This window comes from Homalodisca vitripennis, chromosome X, assembly GCF_021130785.1.
Source record: "Homalodisca vitripennis isolate AUS2020 chromosome X, UT_GWSS_2.1, whole genome shotgun sequence".
Classification (NCBI taxonomy): Eukaryota; Metazoa; Arthropoda; class Insecta; order Hemiptera; family Cicadellidae; genus Homalodisca; species Homalodisca vitripennis.
In genome coordinates this window covers 142,051,417-142,073,801 of record NC_060215.1, presented here as the reverse complement: position 1 = coordinate 142,073,801, position 22,385 = coordinate 142,051,417, and the positions used below count along the sequence as shown (strand labels likewise).

General features: G+C 33.2%; 1 protein-coding gene across 2 annotated transcripts in view; it reads left to right on the top strand.

Annotated features, from left to right (window-relative positions):
• Positions 1–21,790, top strand: part of LOC124369940 (protein ECT2-like) — a 38,664-nt gene extending 16,874 nt beyond the window's left edge. For both annotated transcript variants that reach the window (XM_046828142.1, XM_046828141.1), the window contains 7 exons: positions 1,424–1,524; positions 3,137–3,316; positions 5,875–6,070; positions 8,243–8,403; positions 11,452–11,571; positions 13,817–13,958; positions 21,332–21,790. In XM_046828142.1, coding sequence (XP_046684098.1) covers positions 1,424–1,524; positions 3,137–3,316; positions 5,875–6,070; positions 8,243–8,403; positions 11,452–11,571; positions 13,817–13,958; positions 21,332–21,684 — 1,253 coding nt within the window. In that variant the 3' untranslated portion in view covers positions 21,685–21,790. The remainder of the gene's footprint in view (positions 1–1,423; positions 1,525–3,136; positions 3,317–5,874; positions 6,071–8,242; positions 8,404–11,451; positions 11,572–13,816; positions 13,959–21,331) is intronic.
• The last annotated feature ends 595 nt before the right edge of the window (positions 21,791–22,385 follow it).

Here is a 22,385-nt window from a genome sequence, read left to right as displayed (position 1 = left end):
TACCATATACAAATTTTTCCATATTTAGACATATTCCAAGAACTCAAAAAGTTGCTTGTGGTTTCTAATTATACTTTCAGCAATTAAGAAACTGAAAAATGTACTAAATACTAGAAGACAGAATGTATAGTACGTTACTTAATCCTGCATATCTTGAACGCAATGTAAAACTGCTGGATTGTTAATGGTTTGGTTGTTTTCTTATGTAATTATTATTTGATTGTTATTTGGATTGTAGGAATAACAGAAAATTCTCTCTGAACAAACTCCTCCAGACTGTAGTATGGCCAGTTCAAAAAGTAAAAAGGGTGTACTACAAAGATTTAATTTAATTTTTTATTTAATCAGTTCTGTGATACGAAGATCTGCTTGAGTTAATTTAAACAGATTCATATTATTCAAAGTAATATCAAGTTGCATCAAAGATATCGCAGTAAAAGGTGGTTTTTAAACAACTGAGATGGCTATACTAGAAAATCTTGCCTTTTGAAAACCTCCAAATTTGACCAAAAACTTGTATTTGAGATAATGTTTTTACCAAATCAAACATAGTACTTAACACATGATGGTGGAATTGTGGGTATTATTAATTATTACAAGAAACAAACTTTCCAGTTTTAAATAATAGCAGATTACATTTTTTAATCAAGGACATACAAGATGTATAAATAAAATAAAGAAAAATAATAGTCTTTACTTAACCAAAGAAGGGAATTTATGATATACAACAAAATGCAAAATTCAATATTGAAAGCCAAAAGTGAACAATAAATGTACCACCAAAGAAGTATAGTTAACAATAACAATAAAGTTGAATAGTAAAATGATGTAACAATAATACAAATTAAAACAGGTAAGGAAACACTTACAAAAAGCAACAGGAACAGCAATAACACAATCAGCATGAATGAAAAATCTAAAATGATGCTTATGTGGTTGGAAATTGGATTGAAGTCAGACGTCAAAATCTTTATTATAATGTAATCAAGAAATGCTGTATTGACTACAATTTATATTAGTATTTAAAAGAATGAATAAATTTTGAAGTTTTAACAATGTTCAAAAGTCAAAATTTAGATGTGCTTTACAATCGCCATTTTCATATTCTTCCTTTTTTACATCATTATATATCTTTTTTTATTTTGGATGCAAGTAATTTGAACAACTTAACACCTGTGTAATAGGTTGTTTAGTTCCATCTTTTGCACTAATATAGTTTATAGCATATAGTTTCTATACATTAATAATCTAATCCCTTAGAAAATTACTAAACCTTTTTAGATAGTCTTGATTATTCTGTTACGTGAAGTATGATCATACGATCTGATATGCATTATCATATGAACTAATATTACTCGTGTAACTCATTAAAGAGCTTTAACTTACGCACACTGTTATCTGAGCTAAATGATTTTAATTCCAGTTGCAGATTACAAACGACAGGATACGAAAAGGAAGTTTGCTTTTGAAGAATTGTGTCAAACTGAACAGAATTACACTCAGTGCTTGAGGAGTTTACTTGAAGTAAGATATCATTGTAGAAGTAGTCTTAACAAACATCAGTGTAAAACTTTCAAAGTATAGAAAGTTTGACTATGAAATAAGTTTGCACAGTCTGGCCCTCTGAGCGTTTGATCTGTGATTTGATGACAACAAAGACAGAAAAACATGGTCTGTTTCTTCCTGACAAGAAAGAGTGGTTAAAGCACAGTTAAAAGAATTACTGGTTTAAGGATCATGGCTATTATAATTGAAAATTCCTGCCAAAAGGACACAAACAATTGGGGCATTTTTGCCTTGCCTTTAATTTATGTGTTAACAAAATGTAAATGCTGTAGAAATTGGGTGTATATTGTGTTCTGTTTACTTGGGAAGACACTGCATGCACTGTCTGCCAACATTCTTATTATCATCTCTTTCCAAAATATTAGTGTAACACGTCCGAAAGGGAATATTTAAAATATGGTAGATACCGCTGCTACCACCGGATGATTCCGGAAAAGAAATTTAAAATAGGAGAACATTTGTTATTGTAAGATGGTATTAAACTACTTAGTTTAAAGAATTCAGAGAATAATTATAATGGAGCTACAGAAAATCAAATGTTACCTAGTCCGAGGCCTGATCTAGACTGCTTTACATTTAATTATTATTTTGTCTTTTGTCAAGTATAAGACTTTTTACAAGGGGGATCAAATATTTATAAAACAAATAAAGCATAATTTCTGTACAAATTATATGTGTTTAAATTAATGAAATATTGAAATTATTTTAACTACAATTCAAGTTAGGTACGGGTTGTAACATCAGCAAGGGGGAGGGGGTTTCCTCAACAAGCTCTTGTCATTTTTTGGAAAATAACAAAATGTTTATGGTAAATAATTTAGACTCATAAGACAAAAATTAACAGAAACAATCAACTTTGTGATTGCACTTCTCTCATATACAAGCGCTTAATCAGAAATGTATTCATAAACCAGGGTCTTTGACACATATTATAATCAACAAGTTGCTTCAATCAATTACTTGATCAGACTAGTCTTTTATTGGTCAAGCAGAGGAGATAGTTGTGGCTTCCTATTTATTGGTCAAGGGACAAGTCAAAAACACTGTCTCGGACTCTCACTGGTTTTTGTGATCATGGGTCATGGGTGAGCGAGGAAGACACTGGCCTCTTATTGGCTGAGGGCAGAGCCAAAGACATCCTGAGGGCAGAGTACTTGTGGCCTCTTAAGGGATTTCACTTTTAAAATCCATAGTCTGATATTTCTAGCTGTTAACTTTTAATGGGATGTAATATGCATGCACATAATCTGTTCAGGTACAGTCTCTGGAGAACCATGAAAAAAACCTTCATCCACAGAGAGAAAGATAAATTACTTGCCTATGGATGCTATGGCCATAATCTTGAGAACGACTGACTACACACTAAAAATGGCAGTCTTCAAAATGTCACATTGATAAGATTAATAATGAGCCAAACATTTGGTTTTGCATCTTACATGAAGTTGTATTATAAATAAAACATGATAATTTATATATGGTTTTAAAAAGTAACCTATATACACATGACAAACTCAAAATCTTATCAAGAATTCTTCTTGAGAGGAAAAGTCACCCGCTGATATTTTTTCAGATTAAATTTCGGGCATCAAAAGCATCAAAGTGTCCTATCCTTGATCCAGCTGAGGAAAACCTAATTTTTAGTAATATAGGAGACCTTATAGAGCTTCATGAAGCAATATATACTGAACTACAGAAATTAAAAGATGATTGGAAAAATGAAGCGCAGATAGGAAATATCTTCATAAAGATGGTAAGTAAGTTTCTTGGATGGTATGTTAAATTACAATGATTGTAATTTTGCTTCTTGGCCTTTGGCTCAATAATCTTATTTTTATTTCGTCCACCTCAGGAATCCTGAATTGTGGCTGTTATATTCTTTTAGCTGTAACCATCTTGCAGTAACATGCTCACTTTCCCCATAGTTAAACAAAAATCAAGAATTTTATTCCCATTGATCTTTTACAAGAAATAGGCATTGTCAATCAGTAAAAAACTAAAAATATATAAATAAGTAATTTGACAGTTAAGCATTGCTAAGAGCATTATTACTTAAATTAAAACATTAACTAAACTAAACATGAAACAGTTAACAAGAATTCATCACTTGATTGGAATTAATTAGAGTTAAAAAATACAGATATTGTCTTCTAGATACCCATTTATTGAGTAATAAAATGTAATCCAATAAAATGTATCAGGTGCAACAGTCCACCTCTCCTTTGTTGAATTATGAGATCATTTTCAATACATTACTTAGGAGGTTTCATAACTCATAATAATTTATTGCCTGTTGCCAAATGGAAGTTATCATAATTTAATTTCATTGAATAACTGATCATGGCAATCCTGTAGACCTTACCAGCTAGCCCAATCCAGACTTCTTTCTGTGTCATCACATCAGCAGGACTTGTGAAACTGTTGCAGAATGTCTCCATAAAATTTAACTATATTAGATTGAAATAGACCAAATTAGTCAGTTCTAAGATAATCAGCTGAGATAAAATCTCTCAATTTTCACAATAAAGCTCATTCGAAATTTTTAATGTACATTATTGAAATTGATCCTTCTAACTAAATTTTATCAATATGAAACTCAAGCAGCTTTACACATTCAAATTGGTGTCATGAATAGTAATAGCTAAACTAAGTAGTATATTTGATTATCTTTTCCACATTGAACACAAGTTTACGAGTATTTGAGGAAACCCAATTGAGGGTATCAAATTGAACTATTTCTATGGTATCGTGCAAGTCAGCTATACTCTTTTACTACTATTATATAAAGTTGAGTTATCAGCATATATAACAGATTGTACCCTAATACATCTGGTAAATCATTCATCACCACAATGAAGAGATAAGGGCCAAGAACTGAGCCTTGGGGGACTCCCAACGCACTTCACGTAATGCTGATTGCCCTCTCCTAACAAGTACGTATTGTTTGCAGTTTTACCAAATATGATTCTATGATGTTTGTTGAATGTTTAGATATGCCATAGAAACCCAGTTGTGTAAGAATGATATCGAAAGGAAACACAATCAAAAGCCTTAATCAAATCAAATAGAGATAAAACAACTGATTCTTTACTATGCAAAAGCTTCATTACCCACTACATCCATTACTGCATTAGTTGTAGAGCGATCATTTCTAAAGGTAAATAGTGAATTAGATGGTAAGTTATGGGTCTCAAAATGGTAATTTAGTTGCCTGTGCATTACAGTTTCAATTATTTTGGATAGAATATGCAAAATTGAGATGGGTCAATAATTTTGGAGCATTTTTTAGTCTCCTTCATTAAAAACTGGGGTAATTTTTTGAAATTTTCAACGAACCAAAGAAAGTTTCTTGCACTAGGCATTGGCTAATAATATAGGCTAATGGTTCTTTAATATAATCTATTGTGCATTTCAATACACCATTTGAGAGCCAGTAATAATCAGCACTTTTTTCAATTAGTAAATTTGGGTACAGTCTTGGTTAACTCGATAGGTTTGATGTTCCAATAAAATGTATCAGGTGCAATAGTCCACCTCTCCTTTGTTGAATGATGAGATCATTTTCAATATGTTACTTAGGGAGGTTTTATATACTAGTTTTTCTAATTCAATTGTTTGTTACTTGATTTTATACAGACTTGCTTATTAATTTAATCTTTGTCTTTGCTAAATCTGTAATAGTTTATTCATCTGTTGTTGTTAACTGTTAAATGCTTATTGGTTGTTATTATTTTAATACTTCGTATAAAAAGACATTGCCATTGGTTGAATAAATAAATAAATAATATTCACCTTTGTAATTTTTTATTTGTGATAGCTAAGCGATTCCACTTTTAATTTTCTTCTATTGTAATTTTATGTAATCATGATGTGTGGTATCTTTAGCCAAGCCCTGCACGAGTATGACGGTAGTGATTGACTGATTTATGGTAATTAAACATCCTTGTCTATGATTGTAGTGATGGTCATAACTACCAATCCTAAGTATTTCAGTTTTACAGAGGTTTCAGCCCCTTTTTTGTTTTGAACCAAATTAAAATTTTAGTGTTAAAGAAACCCTTATTTTATCAGGAGCTAAATTCAGTTGGAATTTGTTGCCAAGAGAGTTTCTTTCCACCTGGAAAGTAGTGGTGGATATGCTTATTTTAAGAGTTTCAAACCCGTCTTTGTACTTTAGGGTGCTATAGTTTTTGTAACAAGGATTTTGACATTTTGTATACCTTCGAACTAATACATTTTCAAATATTCGCTCAGGAAAACAAAGTAAACATTCTTTTATTGATATTTAATTATGGTTTGTTTTTGTTTTAGGACAAATATTTAAAAAAGCACTATGTGACTTACACAAACGGTTTTAAAGCAAGGAAGGAGTATTTGAAACAGTGTGTAACCAATAATGCTCGCTTTCGAGAACTCTTGGAATCCATGTGTATGACAAAAGAACGTAGAGAAGATTTGTATATTCGCCCCATCCAGCGGTTATGTAGCGTTGATTTACTTCTTCAAGGTTAGCTTCAATATGTCTAAAGCAAAATTGTAATTTGGCATATTTGTATTTGAAATAATACTTTCCAGCTGTAGTAGGGGACACTATTTGCCTATTTTACTGGTCCACCCCGCCTCAGATGCTCTCTCATTTAATAACCTTCAGCAATGAAAAATATGAAACTAGACCTGACTATGCCAACTAAATATTTCAAGTATCCATAGCGTGTAAAACCACAGAGTTCATAATCTCTTGTGGTTGAACCGTTTGACATAAGAGTGTTACAATTATCTGTAACCCTAATCAATCTCATACAGCAAAAGCCACAAAATGGTTTTTATCACATTTAAAATATAGAGTGTGTCGGAAAATGGGTCACAGGTTTGAATCTTGAAAATTTGAAATACAAAGATAGGTCATGTGGCATATAATTTTAAAGGTCTTTGATCGCTGAACAATTTGGTTCAAAAATTTTGAAATTATCTTAAGTTTTGTCCTAATGGCAGGGATTTTCTGGACATTTTTCTTTTATACTATGGTAATCTTGTATTTCAATTTTTAAGTGTAAATTTTTTATGTTGGAAAAGCACAAGATAAGCTTTTGAACGATGAGTCATTTGATTGTTTTTGCAAGTTTTTCTTACAGCACCAAAATGTTCAAATTTGAAAATCTTTGCAGCCCTGTGACCAAAACATATTAAATTAGACCATGTGGCACATCAAATTAAAGGTTATTAAATAAGAACAATTTTTTAAATTTAAATTCATATCTATCCAGTTTAAAAGCTATTTTTAAAAAACCCGTATTTCAATATGATTGAAGCATTCTTCTTAGTCCTTACAATCAAATTTGGTGAAATGTATATGATAACCTCTAAACTTTTAAAATGGTGTGCCACATGACCCATCTTGCTATTTCAAATTTTCAAGATTCGAACCTATGACCCTCTTTTTCGAGCACATCCTGTATTTGAAATGTGACTAAAGTAATTTTGCGACTTTTTGCTATATGAGAATTATTAGGTAACAGTTTATTGCATTGCTCTAAGTCAAACGGTTCAACCACAGGACATTGTGGCCAGGTGGTCTGAAACACCTTGTATATTAGGATCTAAAACTTTAATTGTTTTAATTTTAGGTTGACAAAGGAGTCAGGTTATACATGTTGACTATTTCCCAAAATTGAGGTTGTGTATGGGTTTGCAAAGAAAATTAATTTAATATACCTAAGTACAAGTTTAAAAATACATTATTTTCCTCCAAAAATGTAGCACAAATTTGGGTTTCTTGGGTTATGGAAGCCGACACATACTATATAGTAGGATTTCAGACATTTGCTATCAGAAATCAGAAAACTTTATTCAATTTCATCAAGAAAAGAATAGGTGTCGAGGTATTACAATGAAATTGTAATATGTAACATATAGCAATAGCAAATGTCCGCCATCCATCATCAATAACAATCCTTAAAAAAAGAATACATTTATAGCCCTCCATTTTGGAGGCTGTATCTATTTTTTTATTTTTTTTAGTTAAAAATTTTTCCAGACTAGAAAAAAAGCCATATAGGCTATCTATTCTAAATTTAAAAGCATGCAACTTTGTTTCCATGTTTACAATATTTTTATAAAAATCATGTATTTGATATAAATTGCAAAGGAGTTAAAGACATAAAAACCATTGTTTAGAAAAATATTAGTCATAAAATTTTCTTTAACTTCCCTACTATTAATAACAAAAACATGTACTCGTGATAGAGCTAAGAATTTTATATTCAAAAGAATAATAACAATTCTAATATACGATAAAGAGTTTAAAGAGTTTTTCAAATTGGCTTTTGATGGGCCAATATGCAGTTTTAAGTAATGATATCCTTCCTAATGTACAAAATACAACCTATTACTATACAAAATATTTTGAATAAATGTCTTAAACATACGTGAGCAGGTACATTTGTTTTGAGCTATCTGAGTTTTGCTAGATAAGTATGCTATCTTTGATAAACATGAACTAACTTGCAAGATAAACATTGCTAGCCAGTTGACTAAATGTACACTACAAGTTACTGTGTGACATAATTGCATTAAATGCTATTGCCATTACATTAATTTATTGATGGTTGCAATAAAAATGTCTGTATATACTGTATTTCAGTGTGACTTTGATATACCATAATACATATATCAATTCCAGAAATAAGAAAAAACACAAGAGATGACAATCCAGATAAGGAATCGCTCAATGAGGCACTCCAAGTTATAAGAAATGTTTTAAAACTTATGGACAATGACAGAGCTCGATACAAAAATTATGAATATCTGTTTTGTATCCATGACTTCATTGAAAACTGCCCAGTAAGTTCAATAATAACAGACTCTGTGGATGTATATTATACTGTGAGTTGTATTGCATAACAGTCTCTTTATCATACAAGTGTTAAATGTAATTTTTGTGTTTTTAAACTATTTTACGTGTTTGTAACAGTAAGAGTAAAGGAACCAAACAATACCCAAAACAGTAATAGGATATTTATTTTATTTTTAGATGTTAATTATATAATGGAACTATTTTTAGTAGTAAAAAAATATAAAGTAACTATTTTAAATATGGGAACCACGCAAAGTGACGGTTACCAGCAAACAGTAACTGAACCGGACTTCTGAATTTAGAAATTATTTCGCACCAGTTTTTTATTAACAGCTGTTTTATGAAAAAAAAAACTCCCCAGTCTTCAAAAGTTAGATTCAGCCAATAAGTTATAGGTGGAAAACTGTGTAAAGACAGGGTTAGGAATAGCTGACTTATTTTCTTTGACAGTGTAAAAGCGCTAGCAATAGCTGGAAAATGCCTGTGACATTTCACATTTTGTCATAAACGAAAATATTTTAATTTATTCCAAATTGAAAATAATTTTCTGTAATTAATATTGCTAAGATTTATTCAACTACTATTTTGAAGCTAATTCAAAAATAATGTTCTGGATTGTCAATACTATTTGTACTGGATTCACTGAGTTTTGAAAGTGATGTGCCAAGCGTTTAGTGACAGACCGGTTCATACGCGGTGAACAGTAGTGCCAACTCAACTGCTTGCTATCACTGATATGACTGGGGGATCTTCTATGTCAAGTCCCTGAAGAACTGCCAACCTCTTCCACCCTGTTGGGGTCACTCTTTTTTAGGGAAAAGAACTTGAAGCGAGTGCTGAAAATACAAAAATGCTGTAAGATCTTTAGCCAATCTGGATTTCAGGGACAGCTGTAGATCAACATTCAAACAACTAAAAATAAAGACAGTCACAGCCATATATATCCAAGAACTCATTCTACATGTGGACAAGCTTGTACTTCCCAGGGTAACACGACCACATTGCTACAATACCCGGAATGCGTCTCTGATACCGCCAGTCAGACATCGAACTGCCCTTCATGACAAGAAACCCTCAACAATGGGAGCACGACTTTAAAATCAGCTCCCAGCTTCCTCAAACAACTAACTGGAAAGGCAATGAAGAGGAAACTCGATTCGTGGTTATTGGAACATCCTATCTACACTGTTCAAGAATTCACCGAAGAGATCAGCCAGACTTTAGACTAAAACTCGATCAACAATAAATGACAATCATGTATTTTACCATTTATATTCTAACGCATAACTGTTATCAATGTTCATATTAATAAAGAGATTCTAATTCTGATTCTGAACAAGGTGAGAGTGACCAGTTGAGAATTTGGTGCACCAAAATTCTAAGAATTCGCACAGTCCACAAGGACTTTTCTCGGTTTCTCTCTCCAATTGGTCATTATCTCAGAGACACATCGTGCTGTGGGTGAAACACCACACTCGTGAAGAGTAATAGAACAATTCTTTTTTAACTGCCTATTAGTGTGTGTTTGGATTATCTTGTAGGTAGGCTGTCAGTCTTGTGCCAAGTACCACTGTAGCTTTGCTTTAGTGCTTTGCTATCAGCCGCCGTGGACACAAGTTGGGATGACCAATTGCAACATTGGGAGCCTGCATCATTCATGTAGGCATATCTGGAAGAGCTTAAATTGTGTGAAATTGCTGTATATCTTACATAAGAGTAAGATGGGTAGTGGCATGAATCATCTAACCCCGATTTTATATTGTTGATATTTCTGGCAATGTACCCAAACTATTAGTTTATGTAACTCATAAAAACTGGTTAGGAGAATCGAGTGGCGGATCCAGAGAGCGAAATATTAATTTCTCTGGAAAGGTGCCTTTTTTAGTTTTGTAACTCAAGTATAACGTAAAATGTTCATTTATTGAAACATTTATCCGGTACAAAATAGGCACACATTAAATTGAAAAAATGTCTATGCATGTTTCTTTGTTTCTGTCCCCTGATACAATAATTAGTTAATTATATTTTGTTTTCATACAACATTGTGTTTGATATGGGATATGTCTTTAGGTGCAACGCATATAGTATCAACATAAACCCAATTTATATATACCAAAAACATTTTGTTAGGCTGATAACTTTTTTAAAGATAACTAACTGCACCTTGATGGCCATTGTTTGGTGACAAAATTATTATCTCTAAAGATTATATTTACTTATTATCTTATCTTTTTAAATCTTAAAATAGGCACAAAATTGATACTGCATATAAAGGATTGAGAAACGCTGATCCGTTTGTGGTTGTGAAGCCGAATAACACAATTTTTATTAAATCATTTAGTTTTATTGCACCCAAGTTATATAATAAAACACCAATAAACATCAAAATGGTATTTTCAAAATCATTTATGAAAAGGCTTTAAAATTGTATCTAGAAAATGATATTCAAATACTATAATGTATACTAATATTGATAGAAATGTTTTTGTATATAATTACTCTTTCTTTGTTATTACATTAGTATGAATTCAGTTTAATTTCTATTATTTATATATTGACTATGCAATTATTTTTAATTTTGTATACAAGGTACGTTTGTAAACAGCTTTTTATATAATTTTTTTATGAGATACTGTTACAGTCATAATGATAGTTAGCTAAATAAGACTAGTTCATTATAAACTAGCGTGGATCATTGTGCAACTAGGAATTGTGGTTAAGATGATACCATGTGTTCATAGTGTAATCTATATCATTGTAAAAGCTAGCAAAATTTTGAGGCCTCAAAGGACTGCAATTGAAAAACAAATTGCATATACGCATTGTAACGATTTAAGTGCATATCCACTCCAATATGTTTTACTTCTGCAGATGTGTAGCCATAAAGGGGAGTTCACTGTATGTTGTTACAACTTTTCCGCCGATGCACTGACCATAATAATGCATGCTTCTCTTAATCGTACAATAAATACAGGAGATGATCTTATTGTTGTACCGTTTAGAATATAGTACTTACAAACTCTATGATGTTTCAGGTGGACTTAGTAAACTCAAACAGAGACTTCATTGTAGAGTTTTCGGCTCAAGAAATTGTCAACAAAAAGCACACTTTGGGAGCTGATGTTGAGTTTTTTCTATTCAGTGATATTCTTGAGGTTTGTATGCGGATAGTCAGTCAGCTATTCTTAGAGATTTGTAGGGCCGTTAGATTTTTTATATATACTATGATATAATATCTTTTTTATACAGGGCGTTGAGTAAAAGTGTTCCAATACTTTGGAATTTTCTACTAAAAATAAAAATAAGCAAAAAAGTTCATATGAAGGTATGTCCTAAAACCTTTAGTTGTCCGTCTGTCTGTCTGTATGTTTTTTTTAGAAAAAAATGATATATTTTGAACCAGCTAAGATAAAGCTATGAAACTTCAGAATAGTATTAAAATTTAATAGACCTTTTTGAAAATAAAATACTAACAACATTCTTTTACCCTTTTTAATTGCAGACGTTTAAATTATTTAATCAAAATAACTCAAAACCGACTAACGTCGGCCATTTTGAAAAGATTATAAGGATTATAGTATAATATTTTATTTTCTAAAAGGTATACTAAAGGTTAGTACAACTCTCAAGTTTTATAGCTTTATATTTACTTGTTCGAAAGATATAATGTTTTTGAGAAAGAACACATAGAGACCGATAGACCGAAAAATAAAGGTTTTAGGACATATCTTCATATGAACTTTTTTGCTTATTTTTATTTTTAGTAGAAAATTCCAAAGTATTGGAACACTTTTACTTAACACCCTGTATATGCTTTTGACTGCATCAAATATCATGATACTATATGGAATACACTGTCTACGGCTCTACTGATGCATTTTGGATTGCGGTGCATCAGTCTACTACTGAAGATTTTTGTATTATCTGATAAAGAGGTGACAACCTCTGTGTCATTGACACAATACAGATTTGTAAGAACAAGAAAATGTGCAGAGGTTAGAACATCAGCTAAACAGTTTCCAAGATGTTCAGGAAGAAAAGCACTGCAATTCTGGGAATATCACACTCCAGAGTAAGGAGTATTCTTCATTTAGACTTAAAATTGAATTCCTACAAAACACACTGATTGCTTGGAAATTAAATGAGTAGATTATGTATGAATAAAAGAATTCTTTATGAACGAACTTTTGCACTGATTACTCCAGCAACTGTTTTCTTTTGTAGCGACAGGACAGATTTCTAGCTAAGAAGAGCTGCTAACACACAAAGTTTTGCTACAGGAGTGATAATACCCAACTGATCTAGAAAACTTGCTTCATCTCCATAAACTAAGTGTGTTGTACTATGTCCAAATTCAGTGTTGTAGTCCATATGTTTTTAATGAGGAAAATGTAATTGTGACCGTCAATGCTGAGTATTATGTGACCAAATATTGGGACATTTTTTGCTGCCCAAAATTGAAGAAAAGAAATTGGCAAGGTAGGTTTCCAATTAAATGGGGCTTCACCCATCAAGAATTTCTCTCAATTTTGAGAAAACTGTATCTGGAACATCTTGTTCTCATTAAAGTGGTGTGGTATGCCTAGTGAGTTTACCAGATTTTGGTATTAGTGACTTTTTGTTGCATTGCCAATTTATGTTACATTATTTGAAAGCTTAGTATCACCACAATGTTATTTAAATAAAAAAAAAACAAAATTAAAATGTATTCCTCTGCATGAGTATGTTAATATTGTATAGCACCTCAAAATTGCTGTAATTAAAAAGCAGTTTGGTGTAATACTTTGCAATGATTCCATAAAATATTATGTATCTTAGGTCAAGTTTTATATCATTTTAAAAATCTACATGAGACAAAAACAGTGATCTGCAAAAGATAACATTTTAACGATCCATAAAATCAGAGCAGAAAAATCGATTAAAAAATATATATATTAAGTACTAAATGGACCAAATCATCAACTGAAGTACTATAAATTTAAAATCTCTATAAAAAACACAATAAATTTGTTTCATAAAAGTACAGTAAAACTTTTCTTTATTGCAATATTTTTGTTTAATGTTTTTCACAGTTATTTCACTAATTAAGATTTTAGAATTACAAGGTATATCTAAATTTGACTTTGAATTTTTTATGTTGTGTCACACACATTTACCAAACAAAATTAGTAGGCCTACCGCAACTAAAAACTATTATATATTCAAAATTGTTAATTTTGTTTTGTATTTACTTCATCTAAAATGTGTAAACTTCAATATGGGAATCTAAAATTGTAATAAACACATCAGTGGAAAAATGTACTTTTCCTTATTTTTAGGTTATTTTCATAGAATTCATGTGATACGAGTAGTCACGTAAAATATACTCATTTTACCCAAATTTTCCTTCCTTTATTTCAGATAACCAAACCAAGATCGACGACTTTTGGTCTCTGGACAGATGATGGTTCAGTGAAACGTAATAAATCTAAACCGTTCAAACACATTGCTATGCTTTCCCTGTCTATTGTGCTGCATGTTGTAAGATTTCAAGATAGTACAGGTAAATTTAATGCAATGTTACGGGAAATGTCCAACCCATAACATATTTATAAGTGATTTTCATTAACGAATTTCAGAGAAAATACATTAAAAATTAACTTGAAAACTTTGATCCTGGACTTTGTTCCATAAAGTTTAATAATGTTGTTGATAAATTACAAAGTTTTATATGATTATCAAATGGTATCATTACATATAGAGAAAAATTCAACACATTTCATTTATTATGATGTAATTTTATTGATTATTTTTTTTTTTAACACAACTGTGATACAAGCTGTTTTCTTACCTACCGGTATTAATATATTTAGAATAGTGAACTAAGAAACTGTTAAGGGGTTTATGGATTTGTAATGGGTTACATGCGGTTTGACCAGGGTTCATTTACCTCAAAATGAAAACTAAAATACTACTAAATGAAAAACTAGGGCGATTTTAATAATTGGATGACGTGAGACTATTATAAACAGTGATAAAATCCCAGTAAAAAAAATTAAACCTAATCGAAAAAACAATGCCTATGAATTAAATTTTACAAATGAAAAAAATCATTCCTCTCTTCACAATGCAAACTAAAGCTAACGTCAACTTGGCCAAAAATTGTTTTAAATAATTACAAAAAATCTTCTGTTCATGCCAAGTTGAACAGCCCAAATAGTGACACAAGCTCTACATGGATTTGAATAGTTATTGTTTACAGGGTGGTAGATTTTGAATTTTTTTTAACAATATTTGTAGACAAGAGCAATTCCCTTCCCCAACATAGGTAGGAATGCTTAGATTATAATTTGTGGGGGAGTTGAATTTACCGGCTCCAAGGCTGCTGATTGTTGTGGTGAGAACATTGAGTGAAGTGATTAAAACGTAGCAACTTCATAGTAGACACTACAGTGTAGTGATAGCTTTATCTCAAACTGGAGTGATAAAACACGCGCTAACACTCCGTAGTTGCAACTACCCTATTCTATAAAAATTGGAGATACAACTACGGGTAGATACAACTCTAGTGTAGATGCAGCTACTTTTCATGTTCAGACTTGTTTCCCCCACTCCGCACTCTTCCAGTCTGCAGCGGTGAAGTGCGGCGCAGGCCATACAGACAACTCACGTGCCGTTCTGAGTCGTGTTCCTGTTACCACTCGTGTTCTCTTGCTTATCCTGTTTATAGGTATCATGACATCATCTGAAGATGAAGGAGACGTTGATAAGAAATTGGTTGCGGATAGGGAGCTATTTGTAAAAAATATTATCAGAAAATACTGTGTTGTTGGAAAAGTCAAGGGTTTCCCAAAGTCTTATTAGAAAAGAAGAAAGCGTGGGAAACCTTGTGTTCTACGTATTCCCAAACTACAGGAAATGAAGTAAATGCTACTCAAATGAACAAAATGCTCCAAAATATGAAAACAAAAATAAAAAAGAAATCTGATGTGAAAGCTACAGGAAATAAAAAAATTAAACTACGTGAGTGGGAAAAAATGCTTTTGGCATTATTGGGTGAGGCTCTGAAAACCCAGTTTTTACAAAAGTACCAGGCAGTTTTTGCAGCTGGAGCATGTCAGTCAACCTCAGTAGAAGCGACAAGAAATGACAGCAGTGACGAGTGGAAAAACTTAGCTGCAGCCGCAATCGCAATAACTACCCAACCTCATGAATCTGAACCTGAGAAAAAAGTTGAGAACTCAAGCTGACAACTCGTATACAAGGCCCGCAAACAAAAAACTATTGGCATACGAAACAGGTGAAACAAAAGATTTGAATACGCCGCAACTACAGAGACTTGTTCTCTTGCAACAGTTAGAATTACAGAAAAATTCAAATTGAAAAAGAAAAAATTGAGTTACAAAAGTTGAAAGGAGGAACAGTTGAGAAAGAAACTCAAACTGATGACTATTCATTTAATCTGATGTTTTAATATGTAACTTAGCGGTTAGTTAAACCCAACTCCAGTTACCCAATAATAAACTATCCTTATCCTACAAAAAAAAAAAAAAAAAAAAAAAAAAAAAAAAAAAAAAAAAAGATTTATAGCTTACATGGCATGAATGCACCACGAACGTTATGTGCATGCCTGCCAACAGTGTTCATTGAGCTGTGGGTTATGTCAAAGGCCCTGCACATTTGTACTAGGCCTATGGTTTTATTTGTATTTGTATGGTTTGTATTTTAATCTAGGTTTTCAAAAAAGTCTCTTTACTTTTTAACAATTTTATTTTTTGTACAATTTACTTACATTTAAATAAAACCCAGCATTTCATTCCGCTTCTGTTCGCCACGTTGTTTTGTTGCTTGGTTTTCGAACACTTCTTCGCCTCCTTCATCCTCGTTACAACCCATCTTCATTCGCGTCGTCTTCAAAATTTAAAGGATCTCTGAGGTGTTTAGCTACATTGTGCAGCACAGTACAGGTGACAATTACTTTTGGTACTCTGTCTAGAGACAATCTAACACAGTTGCCAAGTATCGGGAATCTCTTCTTTAACTGTCCGAACACCCTTTCTATCACCACCCTTTCCTTTGCATGAACACGATTAAATCGACGCTGAATATCGGTTTTGAGGAGGTTTGAACGGGGTGATTAACCAAGGAGAAATACCATAGCCAGAGTCACCAATAAACACGCAGCACCGTCATAACGAGAAATAATATCCCGAACAGGACTCCTTCTCCATATTCTAGAATCGTGCACTGATCCTGGCCACTCTGCAGCAACGCTAGTGAACCTTTCTTGACTGTCACATGTTGCTTGCACGTTGATGCTGGGGTAACCCTTTCCGGTTTATATACTCATCACCGAACATTGATGGTTTTTTTATTTCGATATGCGTGCAATCTAATGCACCTACAACAGTTGATAAATCAAAATTTCTTTGCCACATCAACTTTGCATTATTTATTTCTTGTACTGTAGAAGGAAAATGTATCCAGTTGTCTGCGTTTTCCAAATACAGTTCATCACATAATTAATGTTCTTACAAACTGTCGAACGGTCCACTCCAATATCTTCTGCTACAACCACTTTGAAACCCCGGATCAGCTGTATAAACGAAGAAAAATCTCCAATCGTTGTCTTGGAGTGAGTGCTTTCCCCCGAGTTTCGTCACTAGGCGGTAGAAATTGTTCTGCTAAAAAGTCTATATTCTCACTTTCAAACCGCATCAGCTCCTTGCACTTAGTCAATACTCTTCTTTTCACCGTACACTCTTCTTTCCCCGTACTTGCATAAACATCGCCATTAAAAGTCACACAAAAGTGAAGTGTGCCTATCTACAGACTCCAAAATAATGGAGATATATCTATAGGTAGGTAGATGTAACTATACTTTAATCACACCAAAAGTGAAAGTTACAACTTCTATTCTAGAAAAGTTAAGATACAACTACAGGGGGTAGTTCTAGCTTCTTTTTAATCACATTAAATGAAGCTCTAACTATAAAATACTGAAGTGGTAGCAATAACTACTTTTTTAATCACTCCACTTATTGGATCCTACAATTTTGATTTTAAGAGGTATTCCTGGCACACTCGGTTGCTGGAATCTTTTACAAGAAACAGATGGTTTGATAAAAGAGCTGTTAACTGTCAGTCAAACAAAGCCCATATGAAATTGCTAGAATATTACGACAATAAGGTATAAAAACTGGAATTAAGTGAGAACACTCATGTGATTCTAGGCAACTTGAACAAAGTCACTAGAATTTTCAAATTTTGGGAAGGCAGCTTGACTCTGCTTGTTTCCAGATGTCAATCTTAAGAAATGTTGTTGATTTAAAAACAAAACTTATGATTTATCATGCTATGTTTGCTTTGGTCATGCAATATGGCATTGGAGTTTGGCGAAGTTCTGGTAGGCTGGCAGACATTTTCAAAATCCAAAAGAAATATTTAAGGATTATGACATTTTCCAAAAGAAGAACTCCATGCAAAGGTAGTAGTTCCACGTAGTAGCCTACAGGAGTGCTCTGGGGAAATTTTGTTTGGTTATAAAACAGACTAATGTTGCCTACACTTAATTCTCACAGTACTCGGTTACATTCAGGGTCATACAAAAGTCCATGGCCATTCTTGTCATTTCTGATGGTTTGACCAATTTTACTTTTTGGCGTATGAAAAACTGTTGGGGGGCGGCACTCCCCAATTCAAAATTTTCAAATAGAATCCCTCCACATGTGACACATTGGTGGAAAGAGAATAAAAAAATTAACAGTTTGGTAAAACCGGAAGTCACTATCTATTACCATTCTGAGATGGCGGCCGCCAAATAGCAGAAAAGTGGGTTTTCAGTTATTTAAAAACGGATTTGCATAAAACTTGATTTATGGAGGTTTTTCGGGTCAAGAAATGCGTACCTGGTATCAGTTGTACAAATTACCCCTCGTTTCCAAGATGGCAGGTACAAACAAGGGGATAAAGGAGTAAACCTTTGTTCCCTGGTAGTTTGGTTGTGATATTTTCGGCAGATTTGAATGAAAATCTGTATCTTTGTTTCATGGACGGCTTCTAAGGTGGGACTGATCAAAAATCAATCGTCCTTAACATATAGGGCTAGGTCCCACTGGACTGGTAGTCTGTATCACGTCAAATTCAGAGTCCTTATCAGTGCTAGGGCACTAACACAACCAACCATCACAAACTTTACTTTAAAACTACTTCAATTCAGTCACCCCATTTCCTGGGGTAATTTCTAGTTTCAGTTCCTCAATACTAAGCAAATTTGAGCATGATCAGAGAGGGATGGGTCATCAGACACATGCCATGTATTCTGTTGACCATATCCTCTATTATTAAAGATATATGACTTTTTTCCTTTCTAAGGGAAAAGGACAGTTTGTCCCCACGCTTAGTCCTAAAAGGACCTTTATGCCTCCCTTACTTTAATTTTGTGTCCTCAAAGTCCGAGGCTTTTGTAAAAACCGATCAGATTTGAGGGCTCCTGTTCTCTTATATCCTTGGGGCTGAGGAGATATGTTCCCAGGAATCTTTTCCGAGTTTCTAAGATGGCAGGACTAACCACATATGCTCTGCTGATTCCTCCTCTTCTCCACAGAGTCTACATTCGTCAGTCTGGCTAAGGCCCACCCTCATAAGATGTTTCCTTAGGGGGCCATGTCCTGTCAACATTCCTAATATTAGTTTTATATCTTCCTTATTCTGATCTAAGAGAGCTTTCCACTCTTTAATGTAAGGAGAGATAAACATTTTGGATAGTCTTAATCCTGAGGCTCTACTCCAATTCATGTTTCTTATCCTCTTTTCCCAATCTTTGACCAGAGCTTTACTGTTGGAGAAGGCTATCCTGCAACCTGGCTCAGGCCCCACCATTATGGGGCTCAGGCTCCCTTTTTGGCGAGGATGTCTGCTTTTTCATTTCGAGTTAAACAAACAGGTACCGAGTGCCTGTAGTGCAGCCTGACTATCATTTGTATGAGCCTTCTGGAACATGAATCTATTGCCATGACCTCCATATATGACTTACCTCTGCCCTAAACATAATTCTAAAGATAGGAACATTGTGCGCATTGGCTAAACAGTGTTCACTAGAGATAATAAACTTTGAAAGTCACCTACATCAATTCTTGGTGTTGGTGATGTCATCACAAGCCACAATGAATTCTAACCCCATCATAATCTACCAAGGCAGCCAGCTTCTCGGAGGATGAAGGGTCTGTGTTATTATAAAGTAAATATGATTACAAGAGCACGGGGGCCGTCAGTTGTCAGTCTTAAGATTGGAATTGACTGATCCACTACTGATGGGCACTGAGGTAACTGTAAACCTCTGGTGCATCATCCTAGACCCTGAGTATGGTAAAAGGAGGGCCACTGCATGCTGGCATCATATAGATATAGAAGACATCTAGAACAGTTTGGCCTGCACCCTATTGATATTGAGTGACAGAAATACATGAGAGTGTAATCCTTAGAGAGATACACTCCTCCTTAAATTATCACCCAAGCTTGGATGGTCCATCTCTTATATCATTTTGTGTTCGGAATACTCTGTGTATTAAAGTTTTATATTACTCATGATGTGTGTTTGTCCAAGAAACAAACTTCCAGGAGGTATTCTAGAAGATAAAACTTTTCTGCTTTATAACTAATTTCCAAAATCGTATCCTTTCTATAAGGTTTATCAAAAATTTGAAGAAATAAATCATAAACTTTTAATATGAACTGTTCTGGCTTATGGTACAAAAACGGCATTACTAGGAGTTTCAAGATTTTAGCCTATGTACCATTTTCTTTAGAAAATCAGGTTTGTGTGGGAGCCTTTATTTGTAGTATCCTTCAGAGCATCGCCAGAGTATCTACCACAGCTACATACTGCTGGCATAACATTTCCGATCAGGTGTTACCTTGTGTGACACAAGTACCCAAGTTGATGGCACCAAGTCTTTTCCGGATAATCTAAATTTTCAAATAAGGTAGACTGCCATTAAAAACTTTCTTGGCATCACAATCACGTGTGTCTACAGCAAGGGTTTGTGTTCACTATTTGTAGCCTTAGAATGTAATCAATCACTAATAGAGTATTATAGAGAGTATACTAATATAATAATCACTGACTGCACAATAGTATACACAGCACTAAGCCTAACTTTGCTATTTAGAATTTATTTGTTAAAACGTAACAATATTCCAGGATGTGCACAGAAGCATACCTGCATATAATAACTTGTCCACTACCACAATACTTATGAAAGACGTTTTGTTTCTGACAGTAGGATTTTTATGTTGTAGTAATCTATAAAATAATTCTTAAAGTTTTATATTTGATCAACTAAAATACAATTATAACAGTAAAAAATGGAGTATGAAAAAATTTAATTCTTATAATGGTACATTAAAAAACCCAGAATTTGCGATAATCATATTCTGGATACTTTACTTGTGTATTACATATCTATCTTGTTGTGCAGTGTATTGTGTTACTTCCCCATATATTAGGCATTGCTGGCATTACTTTTCCAGTCAGGTATTATTAGAATAACTTAGCCAACTAGATATTACTGGTGTAACTTCCCCAGTCAGGTTTTTCTATCCAGATGGGTGAAAGATAAAGTAAAAAATGTGCAGTTTCTGCAACATTACAGTTCTTTCCAGGAGGTACAATCCTTATTGTTTACCTGTTCAACAACAATAGTGTAGCTACTATTTAAACAAAAAGTACTAATTTTTTCTTTCATTGGAGAGCTCTAACTCTGATATGTTTTTGTAAAACTTTTAGGGAACACAAGTTTGTTTACGTATAGAATACAACCTAAAAGTTTTCAATTCTGATACTCTGTATATCAAAGATTTTGACATCTACTATTTTCATATAATTTCTTTTTCTCTTCTCATTGCTTTGAACAAATATTTCTACTTATGTTTTAGATGCAAACAGTTTATTTGGATTTCTTGTACGAGATGTAAACAACGAAAAGAAAACAAAATTTTACTGTTTTAAATACACAGATGAAGAAAACATAGATGAGGTTATTCTGAAAATCGCTAAGCTGCTGTGTTCACAAAGGGACAGTTCCAAGACACCTGAGGATTTCATTTTAGAATCACCCTCTAAGGGAAGACTCAGTATTGATCCCATTTACCCCCAAAAAGAAAACACTTTAGCAATGGGAGTAGTAAAAAAAGCTTCTAATTTTGTGAATAATTTGATAGGAAGAGGCAGCAAACCGAGACAAAAACTCAGAAGATCTAAAAGCTGCAGTGATATTTTTCATTTCTAGGCAAATGAACTGTAGTGATGGCATGCATGATAAACATATTAATGTTAATATTTTAAAGTTTATTTTATTCATAAGTGTTGTAAATTAAATCTTTTTGCAAGATCAATATGTTTGGTTCATTTAACCCCCTACTGGCCATTTACTAGAATCTAGTATTTTAACTCTGACTTTCTACTAGAATTTAGTTTGTGTTTGTTTTAGCATACAATTTGATTAGACCCGTTAACGGTTGTAATCACCTGGATGATGAGCCCTCCAACGCTTACACTTGTAAAACTGCCACTGATTCCGCTGCCTGAATGTTTAGGTAAATTAGGCAATTGCTGTGATAAATTATGCCTTTGAGGATACCAATTGAGAATGCCATTGTAAATGTTGAGTTTAGCCAGTTCAACTTCCTCACTAACACACAACATTCACATTGAATCAACACCTCACCATAGCTGTTATGTGTAGAGGAGATCAATCAAGAACTAGAACTTGAGAAGTAACAACTACTTAAAACATACCCCTAAAAGAAAAAAAAAAATATGGAACAATGCTGTTAAGGAAGAAAGTATTTACTTCGCCAAAAGGTTAGCTTGTTGAGATCTAAGGAAACTAACAAGCATTGTGTCCTTCTGATCTCAGAAACCATACAGACTTCCTTTGTATCATGTATTCCTACACAGGCATTCGTCAAGCTGTTGACTGACTTGTGT